We start from the raw sequence: 17,446 nt of genomic DNA, 5'->3' as shown, positions 1-17,446 counted from the left end.
AATTGACGGAACGTTCATTTTTGGGTGAACTGTCCATTTAACCTGAAGTGTGTTAGATAAGTCGATGCTAATCTAAGACAAAAGATTGTGGCATAGAGCTACTCAGTCCAGCTCTGCACATTTAGGACAAGATTTCAGCAGTGTTGAATTTTTTTCCCCTCATTAAGCTGAGAGAGGATATGAGCTTGAGACGCTTCCAACTGAAAACAGTTACTTGTATAAAATACATAAACTTTTAATGCTTGTATTGCGTGAGCTTGAGTCATTAACCTTCACATAATGTGTTGACTCCCTCTAGTGTCCTTAATGCATTTTGAGTTGAGAAATAAATCTCTCAAGGGCTGTGTGGCCCTTTGGTACAAGCTTGTTGGTTTTTTGAGGAGTGCTTAGTATTTTATGTGTTAACTAATGAAACACTATGGTGTTGAGCAGTTTCCAGCTGGTCTTGTTGGTGTTCAGAAATTGGACGGCTGTGGGAGTGTTTGTATATAATGTTTATTTAGAGCAGGTGGCTGTTGATGCAGTCACTGCAAGCACGCCACTGTTCCCAATGCCAGTCACAGCAGGTCTCATACAAGTCAATGGCAGAACATCAACACAATATACAGCCTGCACACACTGAGCAGTGCAGATTTATTTTTCTTTTTTTCTCTCTTTTTTAAATGTCTCTGCAAATAGGATGGAATTGAAAACAGCTTTCATTATTAAATAACATCTTGCACCAGCAATAAGTTTGACTTCAGTGTTTTCAGAATTTCCTTATTTTTCATTAGTTGTTTTTTTTCTCTGGTATTAAAAAAGACAAAATAAAAAACAAGCAAACATGACAATAAGAAAATGATGGCATGAGAACTTTAAAGTGGAGAAAACACGTTTTTAAAAAAGGATGAAGATTCACAATGACAAACATCCAGCTATATATACAGAAGAAGGGGGACAGGGCTGTAACAACTCAATTAACACTGGACCCAGTCCTTTGAAGTGATAGGCATGATAAAGCTTTTATAAAAGCCACTCCCATGCCAGACATCTGCGCTCTGTCCACAGAGCAGACCGCATCAAAAAGGGATATAATTCTGAACATCTGGTGGACAAAGACCAGCCACAAATCCTCTACACATTGTTTAAACATGAAAAACAAAATGAAAAGAACTAAAGCAAGGCACATACATGTTTTTTAAAAAAACATAACATTTGCATAATATACAACATATTCCATCTGAAGACATGGCAGTCAAAAAACTTATCACAAAAAGCTACCTTAAAAAAGAAAACTGGAGTTCTAAAAAAATGACCATTTACAATTCATTTAAAACACTTCGAGCCAAGACACTTTTATCTCAAATATTTGCAGTTTCATCAACAAGCCCTCTTGATGCTGCATCATTAAATACTTGTTGAAAACATCTATAATAATCTCTGTTCATAAGTTAAATATTACAAATATTCTTCTGAGAACCGGGGAAGGGGTTAAGAATATATGGAGCTACTGAAAGTGTGTAAAGCATTGTGGGACCTACGCAACTACTTTTCTTGCTTGTGTCCCCTTCCTTTGGGCCCTTTCTTTAATTACATTTAAGATCATTTTGATACTGTGACGATTCTAATAATGAGCAGGCAGATTGTCATGGCAACAAAGATGGTTAAAGAAAATGAAAGACTGTGAGTTTGCAGGCAATGAGATAATGACATTCAGAGGCTTGCAAGAGGTTCACTTGTGACCGGTGCGGTCATAACGGCGAACTGCGCTCCCACTGTAAATGAGAGAGCATGGCATCTAGATATGTCCACAGAAACAAAACTTTACAACTGTAAAAGCATCACTCAGTCTACCCTCAATGTGTCCCTATAAAGTGAATATTCTTAACCTAGATACTGCTATGTTTTTTCAGAATAAGTTATGGACCCAAGCTTAACTGCATCTTGGACTGGTGCTCTTACTTTGGTCATTAAGGACATGTCTGTCTGGATGATATCGGGGGGAATGCAAAACAAAGCAGGCACACCATGGTACATTCACACTCTTAAACAGCCGCTGAGCGATGTGCTGAGATTAGACTGCATGCAGGCTTCCAAGGGAACTACACCTGTCCAAACTCACAGACCCTTAAGCTAAGAAGATTCCTTGGGTAGGTAGCCACATCAATTTGCAAAATCCTTGTTAGTTCACCGTCAGTCTATACATGCATGTTTCTTTTAGATTCCTGTTTTATGCAACTCACACACACACATTTGCAACTTCCTCACTTTGTGCTTCCTGACGTCCCACCTTTTGCAAGCCATCAACCTTCAATGGACCTTTTTACCTTGTTCTAGCCTATGTTTCTGAGGTCACTCATATAGTCAGTCAACTTAACTCTATTAGATGCATGATCCTGGTCTCATTTTGAACAATTCATCATTGCACTTTACATAGGGCCACACAGGCTATTGCATAATACTAACCAATAGCTATTCTGGTATCCAGTGCCTACCTTCCTCATCCAGTCAACTGTACATTTTTTTCCTTGCATATTCTGGAAATGCATCACATCATGAAAGTAAACTAAGAATTCATGTCGACTTCAAGGCCTAAACTGTTTATCACCTTGCTGCAGATGACTGAAGCATGGAGATGTCCAAGGATGAGGTCACTCCTCACCAAATCAGAGCAGACGGTAATGCCTCCCACATGGACACCGGACCTTTCTCAGTTTGCTTGTGTGTGTTAAAAGCACTGAGGTCACCTCTCATGTTAAGGCACACAGGATGCTGCACATGATGAGGGCAGGAGGAGAAAGAGGGCAAGTGAAGGAGGAAGGCTGTGCAGGAGCAGAAATGTATGAGTTCACACAGGCAGAACGTGAGTGGAAACATAAAGGGTCACAGCAGCACAGAGCGGGAGCCCAGAGCAAGCACAGAGCAGGGGGTGAAACAGCCACTTCAGTCACTTCACTACATTTAACACAGCCCACAACACTCTTCAGCAGAGCACAGCCAAACATACAGGATGTTTACGCCAGCCTTATTATTATTCTTTTTTTTTAAACTTCAATATAGTCATAGAAAAATCCACATATCTGTCATCAAAGTTTATAGATTTCTTAATGTTTCAACACTGTATGTACCATTGAACATGAAATAAAAACATAAAATATTTATATTTATATATATATATTTATATATATAACTGTACTAATGCATGACTCTCACTATGAGATTTTTTTCTTTATAGATACAAACTTTCCTCATGCTTACAATATACACATACCATACTATTATTTCATATACAGTTATTATTGTTTTCGTATTATTTTACTACTCATTGCTCATGGTAGATAGAGATATTTCATGGACAGAGAGTTGAGCTTTATGTTTTAAAACCCATCCTCTGCTCTCCACCCTCTGCTCTGTCTTTGATGTTTAAAGCCCTGGATGGCCTTCTGCCCAGTCCTGAGGTACATCAGCTTGGGTTTGTGCAAACCAACTCGGAGGGAGAGAGGAGAGATAGACGTTTCATGGCGACGGGGAAGGGGGAGGAGAAAAGAGGGGTGAGAGGAGCCAGGGTTTAGGATTAGGAAGGAAAAGGTGGGTTTGGTGTTGGTCATTGTGCCCTTGTGCTCTCCCGGGGCCCTGAGGTTGTGCCACAGAGACACAGGCTGTGCTCTTCACTCCAGCATGGCATCCAGCTGGTCAGCCAGGTCATCGAACATGCTGCCAATGTCGTCTAGGATGCTCACTGTGCTCTTGTTTTCCGCCAATGTGCTGTGAATCAAAACATACACACAAACAGTTAAATATAATTTAGGAATTTCAAAAAATGTGGCTGCAAGTGAGACAAATAGATTTCTTTGGTCAACACATCCCCAGTGGTGAATTTAAGAAAAAAAGTGAAAAAATATTTTGCCCTTAATTATTAAATTTGGTTTGCTAACATGCCAGTTTTGAAAATCAAAAATATTTAAATTACCATAGTATCCTGATACCATCACTAACCACACTAAACAAAAAAAATTGTTTTTCAACAAGTAATGACCCAACAATCATTTTTTTTCCCCCCCCCCGATACTAGTCATTGAATATTGAGTATCTGCCAATACAGAGTCCCAAACCGAAACTAGTATTTTCCTAGTGCTTAGGGCACATTTCAAGTAAATTAAAGTTATTAAAATCAATCCAATGTACACATGGATGTGCAGAGAGTTTCTCAGGGACAGGGGCTCAAATGTATGTACCATGCAAACATGGAGATAAGGTTAGAAAGCATGAAGCTTGCTGTGTCAGAATGCCAGTCTGTCAGTCAAGTCCAAAGCAAGACACAACCCAAAGCAACACCTTATGACAGCGATGTCTGAGACAGTCTGATGCCAGTTAAAAGTAAATGGTAAATAAATGAGATCAATTTCGAGTGTTTTGTTACTAAAGTGCACATCTAAAAAACATGGAAGATCGAATGTGTGTGATGCATTGGAACAGACCTTGTTGTTTCTTGCAAATCACACGCACATTTGGGCATCTTTTTATTTTAATGGAGGTTGGCAAACCTACCACAAGGTGCATGTCACCACCTACTGCACAAAACCGGCATGACAGCTGACATAAAATAAGGATCGGGCTCAGAATAGCCGATAACGATCAGTTAAAAAAACGCTTAATCGGCCCAATCATCTTAATCGGCCCAGATCGACTCCGGACACTCCTACTTTAAAGTCTTTACTTCTTAATAACCACAGATATGGCCTCAAAACTGCTGACTTGATTTGAAGAACTTAAGACTAGAAAAAAAAGCTAGAAACTACTTAAAAATTAAATGTTGAGATTCCTACAGGAATGTCACTGAAAACATTTTTTGCATGTTTCGTGAAACTCACTCTTTTTGCCCATCCTCCTTGATCTTCTCTTCGACTGCCTGCAGGGCTGCAGCCAGTGAGGCACTGGTCTCCTCTATCTTCTGGTGCACTGCATCTACTGCCACTACCCCGGCGATAAACGCTGATCCAGCTGAACTGTCCATGGACACCCCACCGATTGAGGAGCGAGGGGGCTTCACAGGTGGTGGTGTAGGGATGGGGGTTGGGGGATCTGATGTCTGGGGAGTTTGGGGTGTCTGTGGGGTTTGGGGTGTCTGAGGTGTCTGTGGGGTGTGAGGAGACTGGGGTGTGTGTGGGGTCTGCGCACTCAAGGCTGGTGGGGTTGTAACCTTGACAGGGTGGTTGTTCTGGGCAGAAGCTGTGGTGGCCATTCTGGTGACAGTCTGTTTGGCTGGAGAGGGCGTGGGATTGGGATTAGGTGTCGCATTTAAAGACTGCAGAACATTTTTGGATGGTTTGGGAGCTGTGGGAGGAGGTGTAGGTTTCGGTGAAATTGGAGGAGGTACTTTCTTTCCTTCAACTGTAAATAGAAGAGAAAAGAGATAGGGAGAGAGATGGGAAAAGAGACTGAGCGGAATTTGATGCAACAAGGCCTAAATGCTACAGGGTTTTACGGGATACTTACATAATTGTGTAAAGACAGGGCAAGTGAAAGGGCCACACTGTGTAGTACCTGGGCTGCCAGGTGCCCCAGTTGGTCCAGGAAATGGGGCTTTCTTGGTGATGGCAGCCGGCGGTCCTTGTTTCTTCATGTGCTGGGCCAGAACAGGTTTGGGAGACACCGGAGGTTTGAAGGACTTACGAGGGGCACTCTCAGTAACATGGCCTTCCAGGTCTGCACTGTCCCGACGAGGCGAGTTCTCAGGATGTTCCTGTGGCCTGGGCTGCTCCGAAACAGTCACCTCTGACACAGGGCGCCTTTTAATGGTGCCAGTTCCATTCTCATATGGTACAGGCATCTGCCCGTCCTGGAGTTCTTCTGTATCTTTGTCTTTGTTCTTGGGGCGGCGCTTAACTGTATTTGACTCTGTGAGTTGGAACTTGGTTCCATTTGGTTGCTGCTTTGTGTTCTGGACCATCCTTTTCAGCGAGGCTGTGGCATCTACACGTGAAGGGTCCTCCTGGGGGAAAAAGTATGACATTTCTAGTCCCTCCTCAGTCTCATCTTTGCCCTGTCTAGGTCTTTGTTTGATAGTGAGGTTTCCATCCTCAGCAAATGGAAGGTTCTCTGCTGAGCTCCCACTAGAGCTTGGCTGGGTTTCATTGCGTTGTCTATCCTGGACTGGTTCCGGCTGTGGTCCTCGCTTAGCAGCTGCTACTAATTCAGTGACCGGCCCACTAATAGTCCGGCGACGGTTCACTACTTCTCCATCCAGACCAATGGCATCACGCTGCTTTCCTCCCGCAGAACCCACCTGAAGAGAAACAATCTTGTTTTACTGAACTCGATATTGCCAAAATACATTTCTATGATAAATACTAAGTATCATCCCAAAGACACAATGACAACCACCTTACCTGCAGATAGTGACCTGCAGACTTCTGTAAAGCGAGACCCTTGGCACCCCCACCAATGGAGGACATCTCCAACATGGCTGCAATGCTCCTCACACTACCAGCACTGCCCGTGTCTACAGTGCCACCCAGGTCACTTGCACGTCTTTGTGGTTGGTAGGGGACCAGAAGAGGTCCACTGCTTGTCTCCTTGGGCACTTCTGTCAGATTACTACTGGAGTTCGAGATGGCTGAACTAGAGCGTTTGGGGGGAGGTGGAGGAGGACCCTTCTTTTTCTGTCTGAGTGCAAAGGACTGGCTACGGTTGACATTTTTGTCTGCTTGCCCTTTCACTGAGTTGCTGCGACCCACCCGGTTCTGTACTGTGGCATACTTTCCTCCTGAATCTGGCACATTTAGCTCGTCCCGCTCCTGTTCACCATCAGACACAGCATAGCGATTTAGGCTGTGGGAACGTTTCTTAGGCAGACCATATTCATCGCGAGCTTCGTCGCCTTCTGGAGGCAGGCATAGGAGTGGTACTGAGACAGCAGGTCCTTGAGGTGGAGCCTCCTTAGTTTCCACAGGCTGGGCTGCCTGGTGTGGATGGGACCTTTGAGTGGGGGATTGGGGGTGAGCACGAGGTGTCATGGGCTTTTCGGTCTGCTGATGCAGCTGAGAGCTAGGTTTTTGTTTACTCGGTGGGTTGCTCACCGTCTGTGAAGTGGGAGGCTTTGTTTTGGTTGGTGTTTGTGGTGGAGTATAGGGTGGTCCTGTACCTTGGGGATAAGACTGATGCGGTTTTGGCTGCGCTGATGAGACACTTCTCTGCCCACCCTGGCTGCTCTGGCGCATAGTACGTGCCTCCTTTTTAGGTGGCCCACTAGGCTCTTCTGTGTCTCGGCTCTTGTTCATACTGTTCTCATGCAGACTGCGGGCTCGGTGTTGTGCTCCCAAGTTGCTGTTTGTTCTCATTTCTGCGCCATTCTGCGCATCAGCAGGGCGTGTCAGAGCAGCCTGTAACTCCCCGCTCAGTTCACTGTCCTGGAACGTGGTCATTTTAGGGGACATACACTCTCCGCTGTCGTGGGGTGGGCTTTCAATAGCCATCACCTCCTGAGTGACTGGGGGCTTTTTACGCAATGTGTTGCGACCGTCAAAGGCCTTCTGTATCTCTGCCAGCTTCTTAACTGCAAGCATAAGCTTCTTCTGGTGTCCTAGGTAAATTTGGATAGAGAAAAAGAGTAAACCATTATGGTCAAGTAGTGTGGAAAGAACAGAAGTTTGTGTGTGTGACTATCTTACCAAGTTTCGTAATGCCAATCTCCTGAAGGTCCTCCCACGTGATGTCAGTGATAAAGTCAATGTTCTCGTATCCATTTTGGACTAAGACTTGGTGATACTGACTCAACCCAATCATAGCTAACCACTCTCCAAGACTCGACTGTAGATTAAATTACAAATTTAAAAAAAATCACCATCTGGAATTGTTTGAATGTGTGTGTGTGGTTGTGTGTTAAACTCACTGGTTTTTGGTCAGGCAGCCACTCATTAACAGTGATCTTATTGATCTCTGAGGTTATTTTCTTTCGATGTCCTGGTTTGGTTACTCCAATAGCTGTTAAATCCTGAAAATATATATAGGAGCCCCTAAACAAGCCAATCACATTTCAGCACCCTAAAACCTTCATACACACTAAACCAAGTGGCATATATTCTGTGCATATGAACATTTACACAAAAATGTACAATATTATATGCAAAATTACATATACACATAAAAGATAAAACACTTAAATCAGACACATCAAACACTCTGATTGCCAAAAGGTGCCAGAATGATAGAAGCAGATGCAAAATAAAAAAAAAAGGGAATGAAAAAAAAAAACAATACCAGGAACAAGTGAGGAAAAGAAGCCTTTTCAGAGTACCCTCAAACATATTTATATAAACATATACTAATTGACCATGTCCTCAGTGTTTGAACAGAACACCCCTGTTAATTTTGCTTTCAGCAATGACACTATTTAAATCCTATGAAGTCAGTGGTTTAATGTAATTAAGTGAGGTTAGATGAGCTTGCTTTCAGGAATTCCAACTGCTCAAAGATTTATTTCAGGTTTAGTAACGGTTTTGACTTGGTAACAGATTTAGTAACAGATTTACACTCCGTAATATTCATGAAATGACCATTAATAATTCTACTACAAAATATATGTTTATGAGATGTTTAAATTGCCTTTGATTTTAATCATATACACAAAAATACATACAGTAGCTCATAACAACATGTATGTATATTAATCACAACATATGCATAAGTTATTTAATTCATCAAGATACCAACATAACATAGTAGGAAAAGACACATTTGACAACCAAGACAGTGGCACTGTCTGGGGGAATTTTTGGGTGAGATTTTCCAACTTGCTATGGGCAAAATTCGAACTCTCATAAAAGCTGTGCTTCAGGCACATTGTTAGCAATTTTATTTGAAAATTTGAGTATAATTTGTTGGTTGATTCGCTTCTTTTCTGTGCTTTGAGTGGGTCTGTTAGTGTTACATTTAGGGTAGAAGGGAGTGATGTGAATAGTTCAGGGTGGCTTAAGGGGGGTGGGGGGACAACTCTTACCTCTGGGGTCATTCGGCTAATGGTAGGAATGTCATAGCCGGCACTGATGAAGTTTGGAGCGTAGACCTGCAGCTGAAATTCACTCAGCCATTCGATAACAGCCTCTGAGCTCTAGAAGAGAAGATAGGTGGCAGTCTATCATTGTTTGGGTCCTGTGGCGGAAAATGGACCAGACCCCAGGCCAACAAACTGAAAACATTAGTCACAGTGACCAATGTCTCAACTCCACTAAACTTTATTAGTTCGTAAATAATTAAAACCTGCCCCTACTTCTGTTTGGTATTATACTGGAGTTAAAATTATTGCTCTTGGTCCAAGTACCTGCTCTGGCAACAAGACCCAAAGCTTTAGCAAATAAGGGCTCTTATGAACCAAATGGTTCAGTTAAAAAAGGAGTGTCTGCTTTGGAATGCCATTTCCCTGAAAGTAGGAGGATGTACTGTAACTCTGTGTAGGAGAGGTAAAAACGGACGTGGGCAGCAAAGAAAATAGGGCTGTTTTGAACAGATGGCCCTCAGTCCAGAAGTCCAGCATGAAGCAGCTCTACTCAGCAGCTCCAAAGTCCCGCTGGGGAAGATATGGCAACCAAATTTCTCTGTTATATGACTCTAAACAGTGTAATTTCTGATTTCTGCTAATTATAAAAATGACATCAAAAGTGGCGAGTGTCAAATATGCATTACCAGTTTGCAGCATACAAGCTCATTCATGGGATAAAGGATAATAACACCTAGACAGTGTCATATTCATATTGTGTTGATACACCTTTCTCAAAAATATCAGTGTTATAGTCTCATATCCTCTACACTCACAATTCTCAGTTTGGACAGACTAAATCTTGATTATGTGCCATTACCATATCACCTCTATATCACCAAATACACTCCACATTCAAATCAAAAGTCTACATTGTCGGGTACTCTCTGAAAAGAAATCAAAAGGTGAAAATTACTGCAAATAAGGCAAAAAATTGGAATGGACTTCAAAATGTAGCAAAGAAAATGAAATGAATGATTAGAAAAGATCAGAGTGAAAGGAATCACTGTCAATATTAGACAGTAGTATCAGACAGAGCGGCTGACAGAAACCAGAAGCCGTGGAAAGCGTGCAAGGAAGCCTGTGGAGAAGCCAACTCACCGTGTCCTGACGACAACCGAGAGCACGTAATACCGATGATGCCAGCTGTGAGAGGAAGTGCTGGGAAAGCATCCTGGATACGCAGATGCCAGTGCATGCATGCGTATGTGTGCGTGAGAAAGTGTTTGCTTGTTTGAGGGAAAGGTAAGGGGACAGTGTGATTCAAGCGGGAGGAGTCTCCTTACCTTCCCCTCGGGCAGCACCTCCCCTTTCTTCTGGGACAACGCCTCCCCATACGGCTGCTCATGAAGTGGACAGCTTGACAAACTCTGACTGCGTGAAGAGGGTCCTAGAAGAACCATGAGATCATTCATACACATTGGAGCAGTGCTATTGCACAAACCAATCCATTTTGTGTTTTCTGACCAACTACTCCTCTTAGCCAATCAGATCTTTGTGATGCTTACACCCACAGCTATTAGTGCAACCATCTGGCACAGAAAAAGCAGCCAATTCGTGGAAAAAATTATAAAACATTTTGGATGGAGAGACTTCTTTGTGACAAGAGATTCTCGTGTGATTTCTTCTCAAAAGAGTTGTTTGAAATTCCCACTAACCCTTGTTGCTGGAAGTGTGAGAGGGGTGCTCCAAAGACTTGGTCTGCTCCAGCAGGTGTTCTTTAGCTTTGGCAGACTGGGACAAAACCGTGGCCAGAAGCTACAGAATGAACAAAGCTCATCAGATCAAGAAATAACATGAAAATATCAATGCATATCCATGCCAGTTGGACTTCAAGTTCACCTCCCTTGTGTTCAGCTTTGAAGAATAAAGGTTTGCAAGAATGAGTAAGTGTAAAACGTCCCTTTGGAAAATTTAGGTCAAACCAGCTTCTTGTGGTAGCAGGATGAAGCTTATCACAATCAGGGCAAAGCTGGTTTAGGTGGACTACCAGCTACAGGGGTTGAGATCAACCTTGCAGACCATCTTGATCAATCTATCTAGAGAGTAGCTTCTGATATTGTTGGTTTTACATAGGTTCTAGCTGGTTTAAACGATTAGCTGGTCCAAGAGGGTTTAGTTAAAGTGCTAACTTGTAGGGTCAAGGCTGACCCTGTAAACCATCTTGAGCCTCTTTATCGTTATAACTGTGTTGTGGACTCTTTAATATTGAGAGTATATACTCTTTATTCTTTAATATTGAGAATGATTTTTAGAACTAAATCTTTATAGTTATCTTCATAGTTCTCGTTCTTGGTGTGAACAGGGCTTACAGGGAACAAGAATAACAATGTGCAGTAAACAGCAAAATTGCACTACAAACCAATGTGTTCATAATTAAGATAAAACATTAAAATAATATGGTAAGACACACCAGTTTACAATATGAAGCAGCAAATGGAGCTGTTTTGTACAGCTAAAAATAGCTGGATGCAGATGAGACCGGGAGCCAGACCCATAAAATAAAAAAATGGCAGATTCAAGATAGTCAGATCGCCTGTCAATCAAGCTCTTTGCGAAGGGTCAATTCTAAAACACAAATGAACTGGGGAGCGTTTCCCAAAAGCAACTATGGTCACAAGCACATTATTACCTGTTTTCTCAGTTCTCGGAGATTGTTCTATTGCCAGTATTACTAGATATGAGACACATCTACGTATTTAAACCAGCAACATATAAGAAAGTTCTTTCAGGCATCTTCTCCACAGTTGGAGTCATCACTTTGCATGTCAGATAGCTTACCTTGACACCCTCTGCCTGTGCATGAAGGATAGTGCTGCTGCCTGCACTCTGTCCACTACCAGAGGATCGGGCACTGGCCACACTGCCTGAACTGCTCACACTGCTGCGGTCTCCACCTGGAACAACAAGCCCCCAGCAAACACACAAACACAGTCAGCCCAGTTGGACCACACCATTCCCCGAAATCCTCCAATCACACCTTTATGAACTTCCCCTCTGCAATGCACTGATCTGATACACGGGATGACAGAGACTAACATAACAATGGTGACCAAAGACCAGGTGACTGACTGACGCATGACATGTTAGCAAAGTCACTAATACAAACACACGCCTTCATTGAAAATGCAGTTTGTACACACGGCTACAGACACATCTGTGGATTGTCTGTGCGTGTGCTCTTGAGGGAACGACTTAACGGATGCTGCTCTAACAGAGCAAATGAAAGCCTTTCAATGCGCCTACACGCCTGCAGTTGAGGAGGTTTCTGAGGTCAGGCGTACACCAGCTGCACCGGGAGCGTGGCAAAGCAGGGGGAATTATGAGAGAAGAAGAAGAAGAGGAGGAGGAAGTGGGGGCAGCCCTGCTGTTACCTGCCACAGGCTTGCGCAGCACCCAGATCTCCTCGCTGCTGCCGCCCTGGGGACCACCGGCTGGGGTGGGTGAGCCATGTGGACTGGACTCTGAGCCGCGAGAACCTTTAACACAGAAACCATCATTAACTGTGCCCTGGCTTGGCCACCTGCCCGGGATCAGAAGTTTTCTGGACAGGTCAGGCAAGAGGACAGCTAAACTATGTCTAAACTATGTCGCTTTAGCAGTCTGCTTTACTGCAAGCCTCTCTCTCCCTTTCAAACACACACTTTAGGCAAGCACGCATATATATATACTGTATATCTAACACAAATATATATGAACATTTATATACAGAGGTACATGAAATATAAAAGAAGAAACATGTACTGTATATGTGTGTATATACATATATATATGCCTTGATTTACACATACACATAGGTATGACATATATAATATATACAGAGATATATGATTATATATGGAAATAGGTATACCTACAAAAGGTGTTGCAGTGCATTACAAGAGCTTAGTTCATTAGGATTCTAAAGCCATTAAACCACAAATGTATATTATTGTGTTCATATACAAATAAATACAATAACATCTTAAAGTAGCTGTCTCTAATCAAAGAAAAGTCTCACTAGGATTTTTAAAAAATACTGTTAAAGAGAAAGTTCACCTAAAAATGTCAATTCTGTCATCATTTATTCACCCTCACGTCTTTTTTTGTGAACACAAAATATGATTTTTGTTTATGTTTATGTCCATACAATGAAAGTCACTCACCGTAGCTGATTTGGACACCTCTGACTCATTGTATGGACCAACACACACCATTTCACAGAATCTTCTTTTGTGTTGCACAGAAGAAAGAAAGTCATACAGGTTTGAAATGACATGAGGTTGAATAATGATGCCAATCTTCATTTTTGGGTGAATTATCCCTTTAGGGTTTGTTTCAAAATTACCAGGCCCAGACAGAATGTGCAGATTTGCTTCACCATATTAAAGGGGAAAAATATGCATAATTTTTCCTAATGGATTCAAACATGGTGTTAAAGGGAACTGAAAGTACAAAACTTTCATTGGTAGCTAAAAGCATATCCAGATTGGCTGTGACCACCGTTCAAATTCTGAGGGTACTGATTCCACATGAGCCTGATGATTACTGATCACTTACAACTAAAACAGACATAAACATATTCCAATTTACGACGACCCAGAGTACATAAAGAATATCAACATGCTCCATACCAATATCAAAGTCTGGTTTGATACACAATCGCTGAAAGGATCAGAGTTAGTATATGAATGGACAGATCAGTTCAGGTTGAGACAAAGGAGAGATGAAACAGACAGATGTTCATTGACGGCACACACACAGACTGATGTTGTGCAGAGATGGAGAGGTGAGAGGATGGCTGTGCACGTGTCACGTGTGTAAAAGAGAGTGAAGGGGGTAGTGGAGCGAATCCCAGGTGTGGTCATCACAGAGAGGGAAAATATAGCACCAAGTTCAGGGAGATTTAGGAGTAAAAGAGGAGAGATAACAGCTTCAACAAAGAGAGGCCGTGAACCTCTTTTGTGCTGGTCAAAAGAGCTTACTAGCTAAATCTTGGTCATTCTTGGCCTCTAAAAAAAAAAACCCAACAACAAATAATGTCAGAAAATAAAATTTAAATTAAATGTAAATAAGGAAAAATTCAGAAAAAATAATTTCCCGAAAAATAAATTCAGAAAACTTTAAGGAATATTTGGAGCTAATTGATTATTGTTGGTGGTCAGACTATTAAAATGAGAACCACTGTAATTTAACACATTCCTTAAAGCTTTGTGAATAATAATAATTATTATAAATGATATTAATAATAATACAGTGGAGACAGATTAGGGGATCTGTACCTTGTCCACTGTGCGGCTCTCCTGAGGTGTTTGGGGACCTGTTATAGCCAAAGGAAGTGAAAAGTGGCAGATGGGAATGTGGTGGCGGAGGTGGAGGCGGCGGCAGGATATGAATCTCATGATACGAGTCCCCATTCACCATGGCAACGGCGGGCGACACACGGCCGCACACCGGCGCACAGAGCTGTATCTTTTGATACTGTTGGGTACAAGTGACTGTACTCCATGAACCTAAATACGACAACACAGCAACCACCACCACCACAACAAACAAAACAATTACACATAAGAGAGGGAAAGCAAATTAACTCAACACAAAAATCACAACCAATCACGAAATTCAAAACGGCAAAACCATAAAAGACAAATCAAAAGGAAGAAACACTTGCTTTATATTTTTCCAGCTATTCAGTGTGAATGGAGTGAAATGCATGCAACTATATCATCTTCAAGGTGTCGATGGATATTTTATGTGCATACACTTAAAATATACATATATATATATTTGAAATAGAAGCGATGTGTAGAAATGCAAGGTTAGTGAATGAATTGGAAATGAGCTGGTGCTTTGAGTGAAATGAAAAGTCTCTTTCTGTAAGTGCCTGAGGAGTAATAGAGTGATCTTCTCAAATGAGAAGTTTAGTATGCACGACTCTTTTCAGTAAGTCTGTGTGTGGGTGGCCGTGCGAGTGCGCAATTTGACCATTTGTGTTCACTGTGAGCACAGCAGGACTTCGCAGAGGGCTTGTTTTGAGATGAGGACACTCCTCCTTTCACTAATTACATAAATATAACAGAAATTACATCAGTTGCAGTATGTTTATAAAAACTGCAATTTCAGTAGAAAAGGGACTATAAAAAAAGGACCTGAAATATTCTAAAGCACCAAAAGTGGCGCACAAAAACATGGAAGGTGTGGAGAAGACCGAGCAGCAGATGTAGACACAGACATGGATACTTAGTGGAGCATGAGACACAATGAACACATAGATTAGTTCCCTGCTGTCATTCCCAAACAGGGCCATAGACCGGACATAAACCCTCTTATGCACAAAGAATCTTCCTATGAGTGATAAGCTAAAAACATCTTTAAGGTCAGGTTTAGTGGCTCGTCTCGTCTCGTCTCGTCTCTTCTCTTCTCTTCTTATACTATCAGCCTCAAAATTAGGTTCTCTAGCATGGATAAAGAGGTACTTATTGGCCAATATGAACTAAGAAGAAGATCTAGATGCCCACCATTCCAGTTGACCAGCAGAGGGAGCGATTCAATGAGTTCTGCCGTTCTGTCTGTGTTTGGATGGAGACCTAGCTACTATTTGAGGCACTATTATCAGGAGCTTCCTTTCTGACAGCATAAAATGCTGTATAAACTGAACAATAGGAGATCAGAAAAGAGCTAAAGATGCTTCACATTTGCCCTGTTTTTGTTGCCATAAAAGCAGATGGCCCTGTCTGGCTCTCAATCCAGTGCACATGAGCAGCGTGAACAGCTGGCTGTAAACAGAATCAGGGTCATGTGAGTTTAGCAGCATTACTTGTGCATCTGTGAGTCTCATTAAGAGGCAGCACTGACCCGCCTGTTGTCCTCTCTTACCCGCAGCCCCAGGCCTCTTACTGATCACTTCTACCAAGCTGGAGGGGAAGTAGCCCACTCTGTCATTTCCTGTGCGGTTATCATGGATGCAGCCCTTCCACCTCCCATCTGAATGTTGCTCCAGAACCTACATAAGTAATGAATCATCTACAATCAATCTACATCACCTTTAATACTTTGTAATGCCAAAATAAAGTGCAAACTTAAAATCAGGATCTTCAGAGTTAAAATCTTGTGTTTGTATGTATGTAGATGTAGAATGTAGAATGTAATGTAGAACATTCAAATATTATTTTTATGTTTATTTTTTATCTTAAATGATACATTCAAAAGTTTAGGGTTGCTGAAATTTTAATGATATGGTGGTTTCCCTCAGATTTTAACTATTAAAAAATTATATAATACTTCATTCAAAAATGATTAATTATTCAAAACTGAGATGAGATTTTTTCCCCCCAATTTTTTTAAATGTAATTTTTTCCTGTGATGTTAAAGCTGAATTTTCAGCTTCATTACTCAAGTCTTCAGTGCCACATGAACCTTCAGAAATTATTCTTATGTGCTGATTTGCTGCTCAGGAAACATCTCTTATTATCATCGTATCTATTATTTCTCATTATTATCTCATTATTATTTTTTATCTCCTGGAATTGACTTTCACTTTTTTTGGCATTTTTCAAACCATATGAAAAATAAACAGATACAACTAAACAGGCCTAGAATAATATAAACAGAATAAATGTCCATAAATAATAATCATTTTTAAAATGTCAATTTTAAATGTGTGTAAAACATTTTTCATAGGCATTTGGAGCAATTTTGTGACTTTTCTGACTTCTGACCTTTGTCCTGAGCCCTTGAAAACTTCTGAACTTGAAGTGAAGTTTTGAAATTAGACCATTCCATTAGAGTCTGAAATATCATACTACAGAGCAAGAAGAGATCATATATTAAGGTGCCGACTGTACTTATCTAAATTATTTTTGAAAGTCTGGGGGAAAACACAGTAAACAGCACCCTCTGTTGACAAATTCTGAAAGTACACTGAATTATCTACAATTATTTCAAAGGATTAATTTGGATTTTTGGAGACATTCAATGTGAATTTTTAACATCTACATATTTAACACAGTTTGAATTTTAATAATGCATGACAGTAAAACAAATAGACTTCAAACTAGCTTCAGATATTCATAATTTGTTTTAGAGCAGGTCTTATGAATATTACCGTGATAACATCTCCAGCCTTTATATTAAGGCTAGTCAGGTCGTAATTGTTACAGTAGTCCTTCAGTGCCCTGACCTGCAAGGCTGCTGAGGCATCTGCATTGAGATAAACAGATATAAATGGCATAAGCTACTAAACATCACATATGAACATATATATATATATATATATAAACACAAACACGTATAAATAAGTGATATATATTTACCCCTTTTCTTACCTCGCAGCATCTGCTTGATCTCTCGGCTGGCCTGTGTAGCAGTGAACTGGTAGACGATGTCCAGCGCTGTCTGGCTGTATGTGTTCCTCACTGTTGCATTGATGCCACTCTGTAGGGTGAAAGTAAAAGC

The 17,446-nt window shown here is 41.3% G+C and overlaps 1 protein-coding gene across 14 annotated transcripts in view; it reads right to left on the bottom strand.

Annotated features, from left to right (window-relative positions):
- Nucleotides 1–476: 476 nt before the first annotated feature.
- Nucleotides 477–17,446, bottom strand: part of LOC122136503 (caskin-1-like) — an 85,931-nt gene continuing 68,961 nt past the window's right edge. The window contains exons 8-23 of one of the 14 annotated variants that reach the window (XM_042719929.1): nt 17,305–17,425; nt 17,097–17,191; nt 15,848–15,995; nt 14,275–14,505; nt 13,978–14,004; nt 12,388–12,492; nt 11,795–11,910; nt 10,672–10,771; nt 10,300–10,403; nt 8,978–9,088; nt 7,871–7,972; nt 7,650–7,788; nt 6,369–7,561; nt 5,476–6,265; nt 4,851–5,370; nt 477–3,744 (exon numbers count right to left, since the gene is read on the bottom strand). In XM_042719929.1, coding sequence (XP_042575863.1) covers nt 3,648–3,744; nt 4,851–5,370; nt 5,476–6,265; nt 6,369–7,561; nt 7,650–7,788; nt 7,871–7,972; nt 8,978–9,088; nt 10,300–10,403; nt 10,672–10,771; nt 11,795–11,910; nt 12,388–12,492; nt 13,978–14,004; nt 14,275–14,505; nt 15,848–15,995; nt 17,097–17,191; nt 17,305–17,425 — 3,999 coding nt within the window. In that variant the 3' untranslated portion in view covers nt 477–3,647. The remainder of the gene's footprint in view (nt 3,745–4,850; nt 5,371–5,475; nt 6,266–6,368; nt 7,562–7,649; nt 7,789–7,870; nt 7,973–8,977; nt 9,089–10,299; nt 10,404–10,671; nt 10,772–11,794; nt 11,911–12,387; nt 12,493–13,977; nt 14,005–14,274; nt 14,506–15,847; nt 15,996–17,096; nt 17,192–17,304; nt 17,426–17,446) is intronic. The other 13 variants (XM_042719933.1, XM_042719931.1, XM_042719930.1 and 10 more) reach the window with 13 other exon arrangements.

The sequence above is a fragment of the Cyprinus carpio genome, chromosome B3, assembly GCF_018340385.1.
Source record: "Cyprinus carpio isolate SPL01 chromosome B3, ASM1834038v1, whole genome shotgun sequence".
NCBI classification, from domain to species: domain Eukaryota; kingdom Metazoa; phylum Chordata; class Actinopteri; order Cypriniformes; family Cyprinidae; genus Cyprinus; species Cyprinus carpio.
This window is presented reverse-complemented; position numbering and strand designations above follow the sequence as displayed.